The 20,633-nt window shown below is 38.8% G+C and overlaps 1 protein-coding gene across 3 annotated transcripts in view; it reads left to right on the forward strand.

The window, feature by feature from the left end:
• Nucleotides 1-17,379, forward strand: part of ARMH3 (armadillo like helical domain containing 3) — a 53,141-nt gene extending 35,762 nt beyond the window's left edge. For all 3 annotated transcript variants that reach the window (XM_053450078.1, XM_053450076.1, XM_053450075.1), the window contains exons 23-27: nucleotides 452-578; nucleotides 2,294-2,369; nucleotides 7,644-7,722; nucleotides 16,488-16,604; nucleotides 16,790-17,379. In XM_053450078.1, coding sequence (XP_053306053.1) covers nucleotides 452-578; nucleotides 2,294-2,369; nucleotides 7,644-7,722; nucleotides 16,488-16,604; nucleotides 16,790-16,882 — 492 coding nt within the window. In that variant the 3' untranslated portion in view covers nucleotides 16,883-17,379. The remainder of the gene's footprint in view (nucleotides 1-451; nucleotides 579-2,293; nucleotides 2,370-7,643; nucleotides 7,723-16,487; nucleotides 16,605-16,789) is intronic.
• The last annotated feature ends 3,254 nt before the right edge of the window (nucleotides 17,380-20,633 follow it).

Consider the following 20,633-nt stretch of genomic DNA (forward strand, 5'->3'; position numbering starts at 1 on the left):
TTCCAAACAATGCCTGATGATAGATGGGTAATAGCACAGTGATTGCTTTGGTAATTAACGCTCCTGGGAGGCATTGGGTTTGGTGATCATGTCTTGTTGGTCATTAGTCAGTGTTTTTTTTGTTCGTTTCTTGCTGTAGGTCCCTTAATTTACGCTGCTCTGTCAAAGATATACCTGAGTCCTTCATTAAGGCAGCTATTAACAGGAAGGCTGTTTAATGTATTATCACCTATATGATGTAGAAAAAAATGGAGAAAATGATTCTCTAATAGTACTGAATGAAGAAATAAAATGAATGTATGTCACTGATTACTTGCCGTTGTGGCACTTATTTAGGGAAGGGAATGGAGAATGTTAAAAAGCTCGCAATTGTTGTAGACTCGTCAGGATCTATAACACGGCTTCCTTTTTTAGTGAGGTCTTAACTTATTTGTTTTTGTTCTTTCTGTAGGTAGTCAATTTGTTTAATATGTTCATTACGTATGGAGACACCTTCCTTCCTACTCCAAGCAGCTATGATGAGCTGTATTATGAAATCATCCGTATGCACCAGATATTCGATAACCTTTACTCAATGGGTAAGAATGTTCGAAATCATACAGCATACATAGTTTTATACGGATCGTTTAACAATGGCGGGCTTTTTATCGAAGTTGTAATGTATTTTTTAAAAGTTATTTTAACACCAGGAGAAAGGCAGAGTGTTTTTACAGTTTATATCCATATATAAGCCACTGGTGGATGCAGGGCACAGGTTCTTGTCAATGGCGTGCATGGGTCACTGCCGGGTTTTAGGGGGGCAGAGGGAGAATGCATGTACGTATGCACTGTGGCCTAAGGAGTATGTGATTGCTATTGAGGGACTTCTGCTGGGAGAACAGGCAAACAACTTATTTTACTAAACTATAGAGAGCAGGGAAAGTAACTTAGTTTGCTTGTCAGGATGCCATATCAGGCCGTATGTGCAGGTCCTGTAGGGCTCACGTGACCCTGTACAGGGCGGCTGGGCATTTGAACTTTGACAGCCTTGTAACCGGACGCAATGGCACCAAGAAGACAGTATGTCGTCACAATACAAACCAGCGTCATACATGGAAGGTGGTAGCAAGGCCCAGACTGGGGTCAGAAACCAGTCGAGGAATAAACAGACAACAGGCACCAAAAGCTGAGTGCACAAGAAGCCATAAAGCGATGACCCATCAATAGAGGCTGGAGGTACTTGGTAATTATATACCCACATGTGTGCTCGTAATGAGTGCAAGATGGGTGAATACAAGGGGAGGCAGAGATCAAACAGGCCGGTGGTAATATGGGGCAGGTGCGTAGCCTCCCAACCCCAAGGTCTGAAACACGAGTCGCAGCAGATCATGGCGTTGCTTCACTGATCCCTGAGAAAATGGGCAAAGCTGCCTCAAACTACTATTTATAGCTTTCTAATATTATTCAGAACGTTCTCGCATTCAGGTTTTTGTTTATTCCATTTGTTCTATCATGCCCTGTTCGGTGGCTATGATCTCACAAGGTTTTGTCATTTTGAGTGGTGATCTATCAATGCAACCCCGTCGCCTGCACTCTCAGCCGCCACATTGGAGTTGCTTTGCATATTCATGAAGATGTGAGGAACCCACTTGGCTGTTCTCTCACATACGGCACCTCAAGATCAAAGGCATCAGATAACGAAGGCAAACTGTCGAGGAGGCCCTAGACAGAAAGAACATATTAGCAAAAGAAAAATCTTCTTTTGTAGAAAAACGAAAAACAAAAAAGTAATTTTGTTTTGTTGAAGCCGAATTTATTTTTAGAGGTGGCCATTTACTTGATGTCTATTGTGAAACTTGTTAGTTTCTGATAATTTTTGTGATAGTTCTCGTGTAAAAATATAGAGCTATTGGTTTGAAGTAGGGAGATGTTATATGATGCACTGTGGGGTATGGTGGTGCTATATAGATCAATAAAAAGACCACTTCGAATATATAGTGAAACCTGTGAGTTGAAATCCGCTTTAGATTAAGGTAGATTTTCAACCCGAAAAAAAAAAAATGATCTCCCCTTTGGCAGAGGATGCGTTATGTAATCAGCTCAAAACAAAGGTGCCTTCGTTTACCAACATAGCATAGGTTTCTTATTTAATGTAGGCCTGCGATATATTGTCGTATAATGTTCGACTATCACGTATCAGAATATCACCCTTAATGATGTAGTTTTGCACTGTTTCGCACGGTTCACAAACCCTCCTTTCGTTACCTGTCCAGTAAGCATTAGCCGCTAACTATTTCATTTCACTTTCTTTCAGTACTTCGGCTTTCTACCAATGCAGGCCAGTGGAAGGAGCCAGCCAGCAAGGTCACGCATGCTTTGGTCAACGTCAGGTGGGGGAACCTATACTTTGGTACTCTCTTCTATGTTATATTTCTGCGTTCTGTGGTGCTCAGTATGTGTCAATGTGTGTTGCTTCTCAGTCACCTTGACTTGAGCACAAGCTACAGAAAACCCCCAGTAACCCCGGAGGTTTTAAAATGCGCGGGCTTAACGCACACTATGCCGACACCAAAGGAGGTAATGAATTCTGATTTAAAATATAAAGGCACAGGAGGTAATGTAGGGGATTAATGAGCCAAGCAGATGTTTGTGAGCTAACCTGATCTTCATTGCAGCCAGGAAAGAAAATATTTTGACGCAAGCTGTAAAAATCTTAGTTGACCCCGTAGGCAGACTTGTTCTGATACAAAGTCGGAACCAGGGTGCAGTGGCTATTCATGAACATTAAAATCATTAGAGTGTGAAGAACGTGTCGCCATATTATGCCATGTCACATACATCTGTTTAAACCCTGATCTCTTCTCGACCAAACTTTAACGTGAGCCGTTCCTGGACATTGATTGCTTATTGTGAAGCCTAAATTTATCATTTCCCCTGTACAACCTAATGCAATAAATATTACTTTTGCTCCAGCATCTAATGGAAAGTCGATATTGCAGACAAATGGTTCTTGGTATCTCAGTAAATGATCATTCATCTTTTATTGATCGAATCTCTCTTAATACCAGCCAGGGGATAATGCATGAACTGTGGCGTAAACCACTATGACCCAAGTGTAAATGCAGTGTAGCCGAATTCACATAAAAAAAGGAATAATTTATGAAGGAGGTGATTCTCAATCCTGTTGTGTCTGAGAGGTTTTTTTCTTCATCTGTGATGCTGTGAAATGGGGAACCACTTGGGTTTTAAACATAGATTTTTAATGTACAATACGGACGGTAAGGTTTCTTAAATGCGGACATGCTGCTCTACAGCAACTTTTTACTCAACTGTTTGTATTTTGTTGTATCTTCTACGCTTTACAAGCGTGATTTTTCTCTAATATTTGATAGAAAGTGTATAAGAAGATGGCGTTTCACAGTGATGTGTTAATGCTACCCTAAGACTGACTTACCCTATCTTTGCCCACTTGATCCCCTCTTCCCACTGACTTTAGAAGGGACTCCTTTGTGTGGCCAGCCCCAATCTTTCTCTCTCACACAATGGAAATTCTGTTTTTTCCACATATCAAAGGTTATCCATTTGACAGATCCACGGGTGGAACCATTGGCTCCACTACTTACTAAGAAACAAGTTCCATGCTTAATATTTTAAAAACACGCTGGGTATTTATTTCCCCCCACGTTCGTTGGCTGGTTCCTTGCAGCCTCTAATATGCCTTTTGATTTAATCCGGCTAGTAACGGACATTTATACTGCGCACTTGTATACTGTGGCTGACTCGATTACATGCTGGTCCGCTGGATATCCATCAGACTAAACAGGGCAGAGGGACACTGCGCACATGAGTAATCCTGTCAAAAAGAAAAATGACATGTCTGCTCCTTTAATGCATTCGTATGAAAACAGGCACTTTAACGTAGGAGAATCTCCTGAACTGGACCACAGAAACCGGTCTACGCAGCTTGGGTTTCCATTAGGTAGTTGACAGTACTGATTTGTAAATCCCGTCAGGTGGCAAAATCACTCAATTAAGTTGTTCACTGAGCCGTGTCCTTCCATTAATGACCTTTGGCACGCCGTCACTCCAAGTCAGACTATTGCAATCTGCCGATAATGAAAGATAGTTCAGTCATTCTTCGTGAATGCAAGATGTGGCTCGCTTCTGCTAAGAAAGTAACAAAAGAAACTTAAGTGTTTGCAGAAAGAAATTGGACTTATGACATTGACAGTGGAGTTACTTTTCCATCTCCTTCTGGTGCTAAAGAAACAATCTTCTCATTTTATTTTTTATTGATGCGACCAGTCGTTTATTCTAAATAATACCACATCCATTATGCTGTATGTGGAAGCGGCTATCTTGCTGCTGCATCACATGTTCTAAAATGGTGGCTTGTCCTAATATATTTCTGATAAAAGCTTCTCCTAGAGGAAGCTCAATTGAAATATCCAGCTCTTCCCCCTCTTTAGTAAACGGTTCCCATTGCTATCAAACACTTAGCTGTTTTTGTATATTGTCCATAGGCAGCGTGGCCTTATTATCCTATAACATACATCGTGCATATGCTTAGATTACCGTTTTCTTTACATTTCTCCTATTCTGCGATTGCATTGTTATTTTTTGACCAAACCATTATGTCACAAACCAGAGAGTTTTAGTTACAGGTTAATGAAAGAGAACGGGGGGGGGGGGGTGTAGATAATATGACTGCCGTCAGAAAGATCAATTACTTTATACAAATCACTCGGTGAATCTGTATTTATTAATTATGCCACTCGCTACAGCCCCTATAGAATTACAACAAAACACTGGGTTTCAAAAAATATACCTCCACTTCTTAATTACAATCAGACTGTGAGGTTAATTCGACTTTTATAGTTTAAAAAAGTTTATAGAAGTTGAAAATGTGATTCATTTTATAGGCTGTCATAAAAAAAATTCCACCCGTGACTCATCTTTTTTATATAAAAATACTAAGTTTTATTAATTCTGTCATATTTTCAAGGACTCTTGTCCATTCTGAGTACTTGGACATCAAAAGGAACATCTGAATCATAGTACATTAGAGAAATTGCAGTTCATTATATGTTCTCATTTAAGAGTAGACGCTCCGACATGAAAATATGGTTACTCACATGAGAATTGGCGCACTAACAGCTCGAGATATTCCAGGATAGTAAAAAAAAATCAGGCTTGCCCCAAATGTACAGGCCGTCAACATGTTTTTCAAGCCAAAGCTTGGCTGACATGATACCCTCTCCATATACCGGTATATTAATTTTGGAGTTGTGTGTTTGCAACATTTTAAAGTTTTCAATGTGGAGCGCTTTTGTAAATATAGGACCCCTGCTATTTAGAGAACAAATTACATTAAAAATTTAATGACTGCATATATATATATATATATATATATATATATATATATACAGATCATAGCAAACACATACATCACAGAAACATACTAGTCCATTGGGAATTATGTTTTTTTTTCTTCTTCTTGAGTTTGAAATCATGAGAGGAATTGTTGGGGTTACCGGTATATACGGGAAGAGGATTATTTCCTATTTCATTACTATAACCATACAATAAAAATTTACTTTTATTTAATTAGTGCTTCAAAAATAAAATACTGAAGTTACAATTAGGGAATTCCATCTCTGCCAGTCTTTTTTGCCCATATTTAAAGGCATCCATTTCATTAGATAGCACAGTTTTTGTGGGTAGTGGATTCTGTGTCTTTATTGTTCTTACTGTAAAGATCCCTGTTTGTTGCTGAAATTTAAAATTATTTTCTTGGAGTCTGAGTGGATGACCACTTGTCCTTTGCACGATCCTATTAATGAACGAATCAGAGAGCGGCTGGTATTATCCCTGTGTATATTTGTGTAATAATATATCCCCGCCTCGCACCTTTTTTCTAATGTTAATAAATTCAGCTATTCTAGCCTGTCTTCATAACTAAGGTGTCTTATTGACTTCGTAGCCCACCTCTGCACTTTTTAAAGCTTCATAATGTCTGTTTTTAAGAACAAATGGCCAAACTTGCTCTGCATATCCAGGGGTCTTACCGTTGACTTATACAAAGGCAAAATATTTTCCTCGTTATACGTTGCAATATCTTACTGGCGCCTGCAGCACTGTTGATACGTTTATTGTGTACAGTTATTCTAAAGTCCTTTTCATTTAATGATATCCCTAACACAACCCAGTTTATGGTATAATTTATATTTGTTCTCCAAAATGCGTAACTTTGCATTTGTCAACGTTAAACTTGCCTGCCACTTGGTCGCCCTGGGGCTCCGATTTGAACGTTGCCTATATGTTCTATATCGAATTATTGGCATGGACAGAAGACGCTTTTGGGGCGATGGTTAAACGTGACAACTTCTTGACTCAATAGCGCGCTGGGAGCTACGGATCTATCAAACCTCAATCTCCTTAAAATGTGTCAGCAGCATGAAAAGGTTCATCAGCATTCAGTGCAGAGGCTTTAATCAGTCTGCCAACCTTTTTGGGTTGCCTTCCCTTTTGGAGATTTACAAGGCACATGGCAACTCTGAGAATAAATGTTTACATTTCCAGACTTGACAGATTGTTTGGAGTTGGAGCAGGCATGACATCAGCGTACGTGCCAGTATCCTAACAACACCTCAAAGGGAAAACGCCATTAATTCATTTTCTGGCCTTTATAAACAACCTTCATCGGCATCGCAGTGTATTCTGTTTTAGAACCTCGTCTGTCTTCGTGCCCCACGTTGGCAGATTTGCTTTATTGAATGTTAAATATACCAGGGCTTTATCTTGCTGCAATTCTGGGAAGCATGAGTCTTCACCCACTGTGTGTGTGATCAGTGTTCGAACGTGTAGAAGAAATGATGAGTCAAATATTTAAGCGTGGAGTCATGCCCCTTTTTGAACATGTCCTTCTGAAAAAATAACCATAAAAAATCGTGGTTATCCAGTCCAAAGATTCACTCTAGTAACCTGTAATTAACCAGCTCGTTTCGTGTATCACCCAAACCACATTATTTTAGGTCAGAAAACTATTTGGTCACCAGCTCTCGGTTACAAACCATTTAATCCAGATAGTATTTACATGATGTACATTATAGATCATGATAGATGTTTGCACAGCACTTAATATTGATTCCTATATTTTAATTAAGTTCAGGCTGATTAGCAAACCGGTGCCTTCTCGTAATTTGTGGGAGACATTTTTCATTGCTCTTTTCTTTTTTTTAAACTTTACATTTTAAAATCCACTTTGTTTCATACAAAAAGCCGAATTGCGGTCCCTTAGAAGTTTTGCTTTTTATCGTAGGTTTTGAACCAGTATACCTTTTCTCTTTAAGATGCGTATAAATAAATCTCTCCTGCCTCGTGAGCAACAGACCTGGCGTCAAGAGAACCATCAAACATTTAACTGATGAACCTTTCTTATAACTACATTTCACGGATACTTTTTGCCATGGCTTACTCTGTAAATCCAATTAGTTTTCTGGACGGGGTTGGTAATCCTCTCCAGGGCATCCAGCCCTATATATTTAGTGTTGATTTCTTCATGGGGATAGAAATAGTTTAAAGAACAGATACCCATAATCTCCAACCGAGAAGATAGGGATGTGTCTTTATATAAATTGCTATGTTTCTTTTGCTTTTTCCAGGGCCATTATAAACCACTTTAATCCCAAGATAGAATCCTATGCAGCTGTGAATCACATCTCACAATTATCAGAGGAACAGGTAAGGCCAAAATTATCCGTATTTTTTTTTCTTCTCAGTTGCAAGGTCTTTTTTTCTCGTGTAATTTGTAGCGAAGCTTTTACTCGGAGTACTGTTTGGCAATGATCTTTGCAGTTATTGACAAAGATTAAAGAACATCCAGTTAACGATGTGAGTCTTTTAAAAAGATTTGCCTTTGTGAGCTAGCAATATCAGAAATAAATGCTTGAAAAGCGGGTCTTGTGCTGCTTCTCAAATACTGTGAACTACTAAGAAGCACCACAAGATCCATAGTTTTTTACCCTTACGGTTCAGTGTATTTCATAAGCCCAGACCATCCCTGGATTATAATAACCAGTGTGTTACAAATGCAGCTTGCTGTTATGTCATGATTTTGGGTCAGGGTGGGATGGATCATGCTGCCTATAATTCAAGACAATTCCATAAGATAGTAATGTTCCTGGTCATGTGATCTCCGTGATTAGCAAATTTGGCCAATCAGTTATTGGCAGCTCATTGCACCCACATATCACGTCTTCCTGCAGTGTGGGCTTCACATGGACAGATTGTATAAATACTGTGTTTGCATAAAAATTCTGAAAATAAATCTTAAACACGTTGGGAGGTCATTGACACGACTCCTCAACTAACACATTCCCCCTGGGTTTAACATTGAACTCTTCAGAATTCACGCTACCTGAAAGGTCCTGCTGACAGCTGCCTAATTACTATTACTGAATATTCAATCTGATAATTAGCAGATTAAGCGCATCAGACTTTTTATTCGTCTTTTTTTTGTGGTACGGATGGTGTGTACGAGGTCAGTGCTTTGCACTGTCTTGGCTCCCGTTCCCTGGTATGGTAGCAGATTAGCTGGAAGGACAGCGTGACATTTACTGCTTTGCGGTCACACTTTAGGCTAGATTATTTGTTACATTTCCGCAGACATTGTTACAGCATGTCACAGTGAGCAATCAGCCTTTAATTTAGTCAGCACTTTTCTCATTCTGTCCTTATGACTGAGAGAACTGTGAGGGTTTGTCCTTTTCATGTGTAACCCGCGAGCCACACCGCAGTCTGCGAATGTATCGGCAGTAAATTGGGAGCACAGGAGAACCTTCTCTATGGTTATTTAATTAATCAGCTGTTAACATGACTTTAACAACTGATTAATTAAATTCAACCCCACAAGCCATTCTCTATGTGTGGGTCAGCACAAGGCAGGTGGAGTTGGGCAAGATTGCTGGAGAGCCGCTTTAGAGCATCCACACTTTTAGAGGCTAAGTCTCCAATCTAAATCATAGGAAACTTTTGAAAGCTGAGTCCTAGGGAGGGTTTAGACTCCAGTTTTCTGAATCTAAAGTGAACCTTTTGCTTGGAGCATCACCGATATTCCCTCTGTTTCCCTCACAAAACATGAAACACAGAAATATTATTTCACATGCTTTGTCCAGTGACATGTCATACATGATCTCTGTGCGTTCCAGATAGATCCACCCATGCAGAAATCTTCACGAGCCCGTCTTTCTGTTGTCAGTTTAAAGGATTTTTGTAACAGTCACTATTCTATTAGAAAATGGAATTGCCTTCAATGATCTGGTAGTTGAACAGATGGACAGGTTCCTGAGCTGCCAATTACTAATAATTGGGCCCTCGGTGACAGTGGCAGCTATTTCCATTATGGCGTAACAGCTTGAAAGATAAGAGCGCAGAGGCGTAAAAGTGGAAGGATACTTTTCCAACCTAGATAAGCCATGAAAGCCTCCGATTTAGATCATGTGTGCACCCCGATGGAGGAGTCCTAGGCCAACAACCACGACCACCGCCTATATATCAGACCAATGACTGGTTACAACGTCCACTGGCAGTTCAGATCTATGCAATCAATTCTTCATAATTTGTTGTTTCCAGAGGCAACTACAAGTTCCATGTTTTGTCATTTTCTTCCTGCAATTCAACTTCAAGGTCACGAGCAATACTTTTAATCTCACAAGGAAGATAAAACATTTTATATAAGCCCTTCCAGTTGAGGAAACAAAGTCTCTTATTTTGGGAAAACATGCAGACCATCTTGTGCTGTTAGCATGATTAGATTTTTGGTGAATGTAAAGACATTAAAAGAAAATACATTATTTTTATGACCCCTGAAATATTTCAACACAATATTTAAACTACGTGGCCACATTTTATAAAATGTGCTTCATAGGTTTTTATTGACTATACATTAGCACAGAATTAAACATTTAGCAATCAAGGTAAGTTGTTTTTTTTTGGGGGGGGGCTTCTCCATGGTGATTCTTTTCTGACAATCAGGTTTATTTTTGAGCATTATTTTGAATAATTCAGCCACATTCGATCATGGTAAATTTAGAGTTTTTGTAAACATTTTTCTAGATTCTAGCTTATTTACTCTGTGCTTATTTCTTGAACACGGCGTATTGCTAAGGGGAAATATTCTCAGCGTGTCTAACAATCTGCTTTAGGCTCTCGGCAGAGAGTATCCTTGGAGTGTTACTGGGAGCAAACTTGGCAATAGCTGGCTGCGTTCCTTGAAGGCTTCTTCTATGGACAACAGGCAGAAATGAGGGGACATACAGCAATGCAAATAAACAGATTATATTCTGCTCCTTAATATTCCTTAGGCTGTTCTATTGAGGAAGTTTTTACTTTTTTATTTATTTTGTATGTGTATATAGTCATTAACGATTTTTGAATGATTATCTTATTTGATCTGTGTGATTTTTGAGGGGCATTTACTATTCATATATAGAAGGAAGCGGTCATCGAATAACTTCACTTAGCTAAGAGTAAATTTCACATTCCAAATTATCAGCCCCCCCCTACTAACGTAAAGATAAGTTCTAAAGAGAGGAACCTCAGGGTCAAAGTGCTCTCTGTTTCTAGAGAAGTATATATGTAGTCTTCAAATAAATAAACACAAGACACGGGAAAGGCTGTTACTTCTTCCTTCCTGCGCTGATTTAGGGGTTTTCAAAGCAAACATCACAGTTGTGAGACATCTTGGGAAATGAATGATTTGGATAGCTATACCATCACAATAGATGGGTTTCAGTGCTGGATTCAATGAAGGTTTTATCTCACATAACAGTTTTTCTAAGGATGTGTATTTTTCAGAAAGATACAGGTGATGGGGATTTATCTAAAGTGAGGGTAGGCTTATCCGTTTCATGTCTCAGGCATGCACAGTGGTCCACAGCATGAGTAAAATATAATTATATATACTATAATTGTATGCGCATGAATAAATGACACAGGAGAGAGAGTACCTTTTGACTTACTCCGTGACATCACCGAATCAGAGACACTTGAGCTGCTGCAATACAGGTTACCATGCGGTGAGTGCATCCAGCCTATATAAACCTATAGATTTCCTTACAACAGTGCTATGTAATATGTTTCTCCTCTACAGTCTCATACATCAAACCAGATTACTGGATCACTTTAACTACAGCTGTGTATGGGAGGTAGTATTAGTGAGAAGATTTTAAATCCTTCAATGCAGTGGAAAAAACGTAATTAGATTTATACGTGTGAGCAGCCACATGTTAAAACTTCAGTGGGAAGTTGCAGTGTGTGTTTCAGAAACTTCCATCTCTGGGTAATTTTTTCGTGACTGCGTTTGACGCTGACTGCTCTTCCAGTTGCATGATTTATAGGTTAGTTTGAAGCCGAGGGGTTTGTTCTGCGTAACCCGCAGCCATTGGGTTATATTTCATCACATGAGCAGGACTAGCACCATTATATTCTTGGAGGGTTTTCTCTTTGATTTGTCGAACGATTGTTCTGTACGCTAAAGTTTCACCAATGAGTACAATCGCTCTCTGTTTTATTTCTCTCCTTTATGATGGGTAATTGTGACTTTCACTGTTCCCAAAGATGTTTAGATTTTCATATATAGTTTGCCTTCTGTTAAGTTGGAACAGTTTGTTTTTAATTTTATGGCGGACAGAATAAACCTAGATCCATGGGAAGACATTTCATGGCGTAGATTTTAAAGCATTTGTTTTGCAATTTGGAGAAATCCTAAACATATATGTATAACATATTTGTAGTTAAAACACCTGTTTCCCGATCTTTCTTCATTTTATCATATCCCACCTCAGCTTTAACAAAGCTTACACCAGACCACTCTGGTTTCCCACAGTACAAGTACCGAGGCATACGATATGCCTCATCTCAAGATAAGGTTAAGCCTATGTAGACGTGATAAGTAAAACCTCCGCGTCTGCAGTGGTTGTCGGAGAATGATTTCAGATGAGGTGCTGCCGGTAATCCATGTGCTTCATTATGGATTATGAATCCCTCTGATGAATCCGTATGATGAGTGATGGTTTATGGCACGTACACTCGTCGTGATTTCTTTCCATGCTGTGTGGCGAACGTAAAGCTGTCCTCCATTTTCATCTTAATTGTTGCATCAGAATTTATGGCCTCTTGCTTGTCTCCAACACTTAAGGCAATTTATTAATAAAGGTCCTTAATGCTGTTGTATTCTGGGATCTTGCGCATGGCCATTTGGAATCACTCCATTTGTAAAGGCAATAACTCAGAGAGATAGGCAGTGCGGACCTCTTGAGCTTAGGGAAGATTCATGAAGGATTTGTCAATTAGCGGCCAAGTCATTTCATTACACTCGGTTGACAGGCGAAGAGTAGTTACCATGGCTAAGACACAGTGGGATTGGCCCAGCGTATTAGAAGACACGAGAGTTTAGTGGATAATCCCCAAATTAGGGAAACCTCTATTCTTTGGTGCCCACTATCCGTAGCATTACTGAACAATCCCACTTTATTAACCTCTTCCACCTTAGCTAGAAGACCGTTGTGCATATCTGCACCCCATTCTTTAAACCTGTTTTCTAAGATCCCCCCCTTTAAGAGAGGCACTTTAACTTGGGCTACCTTTATTCTGCAGGTAACGCCACGCTTGTGTATTTTTCATAAATCACGGTATGTATGGAGCACCGGGGACTATCAAATAACACTTCAAACACGAACATTTGTTACCAGCACAATGGGCCTCGAGAGAACAAGCATTTTCTTCTCTTATATTAATGCCATGCGGTGTTCTATTCAAAAAGATCACAGCCAACAGTTGCCACTTCACATTTTGTTCCGGAAATGTGTGTTGATTGCAAATCCTCAGACAGAGATATTCAAATGGCAGAACACTCTTTGTTACGGGCAGAATGAATCAAGCGTGCCTCATTGTTCCAGCAAAGATTAGAATATGTGGATTCGTTCAGCCATCTACATAACAAATCCACGGAACTGGGAAATATTTTCTCCAAGTATTTCTCAAGCTTTTGTTCATTTTCTGATGGATAACCTGTGTTTTTCCCCATTTCCTTGTAACACAAAACAAAAATCAAAAACTATTTTTGACATTTCATTGGATAATTGGTTTCTGCTTTAAAAGCTATTTTCACCATTTTCAAAAACACACGGTCAGCATAAGAGCGATTATCCCATTTAACGTCAAACGCTTTTTATGTTAAAATACTATCTACATCAATGCTAGTATTGGATTCCCTAAAACTCCAGCTTGTGGAAGGCTGTTTTCTTTACACATTGCTCTCTCGCTATAACAAAATGATATATGTGATCATAGTAATAATATATTATCGGAATGTATTGCAAAGGTATTTTTTAGCAGAGAGAATGCTGGCACTATAGAAAAACAAAAAGGCATATAAAATACAGCAAATAAATTCAGGTTTTAGCTACCTATTCACGTCAACTTTGGAGCACCGGTGGCGTTTTATCGCATTCTCCCCACGCAGCTCCCGGCTCTGCAGAGTTAATCTCGCATTAACTTCAGAGGTTACTTGGCTGTAGAGCTAAACGGTAGGAGGAAAATGGCCAAAAGCTCTGTATTCCAAAATTTCATGTGCTCAGGACATCAAAGAATGGATCTCACTTTGGCCGTGGCAGGATCCCAACTCTGAGGAGCCCAAACGACTTAAAGCTGAGCGATTTAATTTAGCAAATTATTTAGTTAATAATCATCAGTTTGCGATTTGATACCAACTGGGGGGGGGGGTGCTGTACCGTTCTTTGGCCAACCAGATTTAGACCGAATGTAGAATGCTAAACCAAGCCTTATGAATAATTACGTTTGCATATTATTGAAATGAAAATACTTTCTCAGTCTCTTAAACTCACTTTTATCACTCACTTTTTTGTCTGATCAAACATCACCTTTTGATTTCAGACGGATATTAGAAGGCGATTGACTCGCATTAAAAGCGGAGTAAGAAGCGGTCTACGTAGTGACAGGGCTTCGTTTCACAAACTAGTCTTAAAGTTGACAACACTGCTAATATTCCTCAGTTAAATCTACTGCACTGGGAAATAAATACATTGTTTTTGACAGTAAACTTTTTTCAAAGGACATCTGGTAGGATTTTTGGGGTTTGAGTTGTTGCAGACATTCCCGAATCAATCATTTGGTTAAAAAAAAAAACCCTGAAGTGTTTGTTTCTCCAAGTATTCACTTGTTGCCACCTTAATAGAACGGACTGATCTTCTGTCCTGCATAGATTTTGTCATTTATTTCTGCTTGAATAGCTTACAGCCCCTTGTCAATCAATCAGTCAGTCAGTGACCCTAGGGAAGAAGAGCCTTTAATAACAACCGTTCAGTCCGCCTATCCCGTTCATACAGAACACCACTTTATTCTAGCTGTCCTTTCCAAAGACAGGCATATGTTAATGGAAGGCATGTTTGAATCGCATTGTCCTGTTGTGTAACCAATCCTTAATCATTTCACTGTATTTTTCTGTATATTATTTTTAAATGTGCTTGTTAACCATTGAGTGAAAAATCAGATCAGGCTTAGACAGCTTCTGGCAGTCCAGTCAATGCTGACCATTTTCCAGACTCTTTCAGAACAGATGTGTATATGCTGAGATCATGTGACAGATCATGTGACACTTAGATTGTACACAAGTGGACTACATTTAGCTAAGTTTGCTATTTAGGGGCTTCATAGCAAATACAGTATGCCCGCACCACTTTTCCATTTTTTTTTACTTTTTAGAAAAAACTTTTTAAAAGTTATTTTCTACATTTTAACTTCACCGATTTGGAATATTTTGTGTATGCCCATTATGTGAAATCCAAATAAAAATCCATGTTAATTCCAGGTTGTAATGCAACAAAATAGAAAAAAATGCCAAGGGGGTGAATACTTTTGCAAGGCTCTGTAAATACAAAATACTCCCCTTTAATCTCCATCTACTACTCCGAAACATCTCGGGATCTGGTGCTCTACCTGACAACCATTATGATATTTCTGAAATATAACATAAGCAGAAAACGAGTCAAACAGCAGTTATGCGATTAAACAGAGGCCTCGTGTCCGTATACTATAACTGATGGTCGCCTGCGCTTCCATTTAAAGAGTATGTTTGCATACCTCTAAAGTGTCCCTCATTAGGAGGAGCAGTACCCCATTGAGCCCCAAATGTATCTGTCCATCTTTCGCCCCCCAATGCCTCTCTTTTCTAGGAGCTCAAATTGTTTGCTGTTTATTAGAGTATCACAGCGTTCTACAACCTTAAAAGTCTCAATAATGTGTATATGAACAGATTTATTCCATTTGGTGAGCAAATACATTCTTTTTTGCTCAATTACATTACCATCAATAGGTTTCAGCAAAGCCCTGGCCCCTAGCCACCACTACATTATAAAATACATCATTTTACAAGAAGATCTCCCATATAGGGGATCTCCCGGTACATAAATGTGTCCTGCTCTTCTACATATAATAACATGGGAATTAAATACATGTTGATTTCTTCTGACAGCATATTGTATAACTGTGATGGCCATCTTAATATCATTGAAGTTAAATTGCTTGGAAAGGAGGGCTTTATATGTACTTGCTGTTGGTCTAGGTCCCCGAACCTGTTGCACAGAACGGTTCTTTGCTATATGCTCCTGTATAGGACATCATACCAAGGATGCCGGTACTCCCAGGGGCCGACTTTTCTCCTACCTCTTTCAAATGCTTAATCAGGAGGGACATTCATGAAAAATTAAATCCAGACTTTATTTAGCGTAATACAAATTCCTTTGTGACATGACAGACAGCAGGACACGCAAACATGTGGCTTGCGCATTTCACCCAAGTATGTGCTGAGTCGCAGACAGGATCTTATTCTTGCCTAACTTTACACAGAATTGTTCCTTTTAGTTTGTGCTCGTTCCATCTAGTGAGCCAAATTTTCTGAACCTGCCACAGTAAGCATTCTCCAGAGCCTCATTATATCAGTCACTGTATATAGCAGACATCGAGTAGATGCACAACTTCAGGACCCGCTCTGCTCTTTCCTTTTTGTAACTGTCATCTGCCAGCTCTTGTGTTATGTACAATGTGAACATAGCGAGGGCCGAGGGCATTGTCAGTCGTCCATTATTTTCACATGAATCTGCCATCTATGACCTTTTAACAAGCTGTGGGTCACCAGCTACAGGTCATTGGTGTCTCATTCTCAAGATCAGACTCCTGTAAGTGGACTTAAACAAAAAAAGTGTAATATATATATATATATATATTCCAAAATAAAAAGAAACTCACTAGAAATTTTATTATGTTGTATTCACGTGGCAAGAAACAAACTCAATGTTCCAGTCCCGAATTGGGGACTTTAATCAAGAATATTTTTCTTCATGTAAATCTGCATATAAGATATTTTCGGTAAAGCGTCTGTGTTACATAATTTCCCTTTTTTATTTGTTTCCCCTGCTTATATTTGTCAGGTTTTAGAGGTTGTGCGATCCAACTATGACACGCTGACCTTGAAGCTGCAGGACGGGCTTGATCAGTACGAGAGATATTCCGAACAACACAAAGAAGCCGCTTTCTTCAAAGAGCTGGTACCTAATTCATTCTTCCCGTTCAACAATATTTATTGTGTGTTCAGTTTTACCGTGATGTGCCCCCAATTTTAATAGATTTCAGCAATATCAGACCCTTTGTAACATTTTATTGGTCTATTTGTAAACTGGATCATGTACGTCCAAAGCAGACAATGTGACGTTTGTTTCATTCTGCCTTTCAGGCTCGATCAATCAGTATCAACGTACGGAAGAACCTTGCCTTCAATACTCTGAGCCAAGAAACTCTCTTGAAGGAATTCTCTACCATCTCCTGAAACGTTCTTGTATTATCACTGGATTTGTTTTGGAAGTACCTGGACTACTGTTTTAATAGCACCACGGTTGGGATGATACTACTGAATGTAGTTTTCTTTCACTCTTAATGTGCTTTTCACAGTGTATCCAGTTCCCCTTTCCTCTGATTATATTTTATGATTCTTGGATGGGAATAAGAACATAGGTTTCTTAGAAGCTACAGAAGACATTTCTTGTGCAGTTTTAAGGTTGTTTTTTTTTTCCTTTTGTGCTTGTGTTTTTTTCTTCTATATAGAGGAACTTGTTATAATGAAACAAAATTATCCAGAATCCTCCTCTGGGGCATTACCTCCATATGATGTGAGACGGGAATGAAGCAGGGGGTGGAAGTCTGCGGAAACTTCATCAAATGGACTGGGTTTTATTTTTGGTTTCGTACTGTGATAAATGCATTCTGATCCATGCATCACCTTACAGTGAATAAACCCATTACTCTCTGTGGAACTGTATCTAACAACCTTTTTATTTTAATTAAATGAATACTAACAGAACAAAGGGGAACAGCAAGGTTGTCCATGTCCCTAAGACTATATGTATGTGTATATATATATATATATATATATATATATATATATAAGCTATTTGAAAAAGGATGAGCTTCTATAATAACCCCACTCCCCAAGTCCATCAGTGGGTTACTAACATGCACTTTCCAATCTTCACATTTTTAAAACAGAATGTATTTGTTAATATCAAACTGTGTTCTTCACACTGACACCTTGTTCTGCAGTGCAAATGCCTCTTGTTATAAATGCAGGGTCTAAACATTAAAATATTCTCCCTGTATTGTGATTTGTTGCTGTAAACATTATTCTGTTGTACCGGCCATTGTCAACATGCCTTAAATCTTCTAATGCTAGTGACGCTTACTGATCACATTTTTACAGATTAATTCTTGGGGAATACATTGGAAAAATATTTTTTCAGTATCAAGCTAGTTTTATATAATTTTCCAGTAATTCTAATCGATATGTAAATGAATTGTTTTATTAATTCTTACAATGACCTGTGACCCGTTAAACTCAATACAATATTCCATGTTCACGTGTTACCGCACTAAAACAGATTAGTGAATTGTAGCCTTAAAAAAAAAACACTCGAGCTGATGATCTAATAAACAGTTTATTGCTTTTAGATCTACATTTCTCAGATGGAGTTTAGAGGGAATTATATCTGTCTTTTCTATTTCGCTAGACCATAGTTACGTTATTTTGTTTTCTTGAAAAAAATGTGTGTTTTTATATTGGAAAAGATTCTTTAAACCCCTTGACACATCTTTGTTCAGCTTCACATTTATAGTATAAATATAAGCAGAAATAGTATTTCTGTGTGCCCAGATCTTAAGTGTAGATGTATGTCTAGGTATTTTTGCTTATCCGGCAGATTGGGTGCCAATTACACTTGGTTGTAGTAGTAGTAGTAGTAGTAGTAGTAGTAGTAGTGTGTGTGTGTGTGTGTGTGTATGTATGTGTGTGTGTGTGTGTGTGATGTTTAAGCCTAACAATCTGCTTTTACCTAGGTCAGCGAGCTGTCAAAACATAGTAACGATTTTCTGCCACTTTACTGTATACTGTCTTGATCCTTTTCTTTTCTCTAGGGAACCTAACACTTCTCTATTATTCGAGTCCTTAGTTGTTTTAGTAGGATTCTGTCTTGTACTGTACTCCGCCACTTCATCCAACCACAATAATAAATTGTGTAGAAGTCCGCACATAAGAATGATTGTTTCAGATCTGTTTAGGGACTGTTGGTATTCAGGACCCTAAGATAAAACATTTAAGGGACACTCCTGTAAAACAGATAGTTTCACCAAATAATATAACTGTATTTTTATTTATCGGAGAAGACCTAATATCGATGAAACACATGGTATTAGAATCTCCCTCCCTTCACCTGTCAGCGAGTCCCTTTGAGCAGGTGCTTGTGTTATGTTGGTGCCACCAATGGCCAATGTCTGGAAACTTGAAACACCGTGCTGTGTGCACCATGTAATGGTCTCATTTTCCCACAAAAAAATGAATCTCTAAAACTGCCACAGAGATCTAGAACCACGTTTTATTCTGTGTGTTTGTTACATTGGGCAGCTGGTGCTTTATGACTACCAAGTCATGATGCCATGTCTGCCAATGCTTTGTTGTGGCTGGGCAGGCAGAGTCTGCCGTCTGTGCCCCCGGTCTTGCCAGTCTTGTTGTTGTGACAGTATGATGTTTATAATGGTGAATTCCTCTTCCTGGGTGTCTGGCAGACCCACCAGCGCAATGATCCATGACATCCGCTTCATTAATGCTCCTTTTTGTTTAGTGATGCCTGTTCCTTGATTTTCTGCACAAATGAAAGATGAGAAACATATTTGGTGTTCATACAAACAATATACCTCTCAGTGTTTGCTCTCTGCCTTGCCAATATGGAATTCTGCATATATTAACCATTTACTTTAGGCAATGATAGCATTTCTAATCAGTGCCTTTTACATAAAGGGGACTTGTGTGAAATGCGTTTTTACCCCATGCCCCCATTAAATATATAATTTCAATGCTGGTTTAGCAGATACTTTTTCAAATTTGACTCAATGACAGATTGTGTTTAACTGGGACCAGTTTATACTTTATTGGCCTTTAGTATTAATGCATTTATTAGGGGGACGATCTTCTAAGTTTGTATGTTATGGGTTCATATGTTCTTAAGAGAAGGAATCAATAGGTTTGCACTCTTACCACTATGTACATTAACTAAATTCTCAATAATACAGTTTCTGCAACCTTGCTGACAGGTTTCAGGCTTTCGGAGGAAAGAAAAGGGCCTTTGTTCATATTCAGCGCTCCCTCTGTATGGAAGCATGCTATTGATTTGAGGCCACTTGCTGGCAGCTAGATTTGTAAGGATTTCCAGGCATTTCACCTGCAGGGCTGACAAACCGGGGAAAGCGAAGGGAAGATGAAACGCTTGCACTGCCCATAGCCGAGTTACTATTCATCTGGTCGTCAAGTCACCGGCTGTAATAAGCTATTCTGCCTCGTGTTATCTCTGATGAGGAAAATAAAATGGGCTTTTACAAGCATTTCTGTACAACCTCATTTATAATGCACACTTATGGATAATACTAATGCTAACAGTTCAGAACAAATGCTACGCAATGCTTTATATACACACACGTATAATAATCTTCCTCATCTGTCTTTAAACAATTAAAATAAGCTTTTACAGTATAAGACATTTATAGTGCTTAATTTAATTTGGCAGTAAAGTCATGAAATCTATCAAAACTCTATTAGTTACCCATATCAAGGCTAACATAAAAACATAGAGTCAAACCCCTCAGCCCATCCAGTCTACCCTTTTGTTCTGCTTTAAAGATTTAAACCTTAATCCGTCCTTGGTCTCGTCTTCAGGATCTAATCTTATTGCCTTACTGTGTTAACCTCTACCACTTCTGCTAGGAGGATGTTCCATTTATCAACCACCCTCTCAGTAAATGAAAACGTCCTTACAATACATGCTCTTGCTTTCTATGTAGCTCATTTAGCAGTCACAGTCTGTAGTCCACAACTACTAACTTCTTAGACATGTAATTGAACAGCAAACCATGCATGTTCAAGCATCGTTACCAACAATTAATATTTAGATGATTAATTGACTCCATCCCATTATTCTAAGAGCTCCAGTTATATCTTACCTACTGGCAAGTACTGTGTGTTTAACTTATATTTACAT

This window comes from Spea bombifrons, chromosome 11 (assembly GCF_027358695.1).
Source record: "Spea bombifrons isolate aSpeBom1 chromosome 11, aSpeBom1.2.pri, whole genome shotgun sequence".
Classification (NCBI taxonomy): domain Eukaryota; kingdom Metazoa; phylum Chordata; class Amphibia; order Anura; family Pelobatidae; genus Spea; species Spea bombifrons.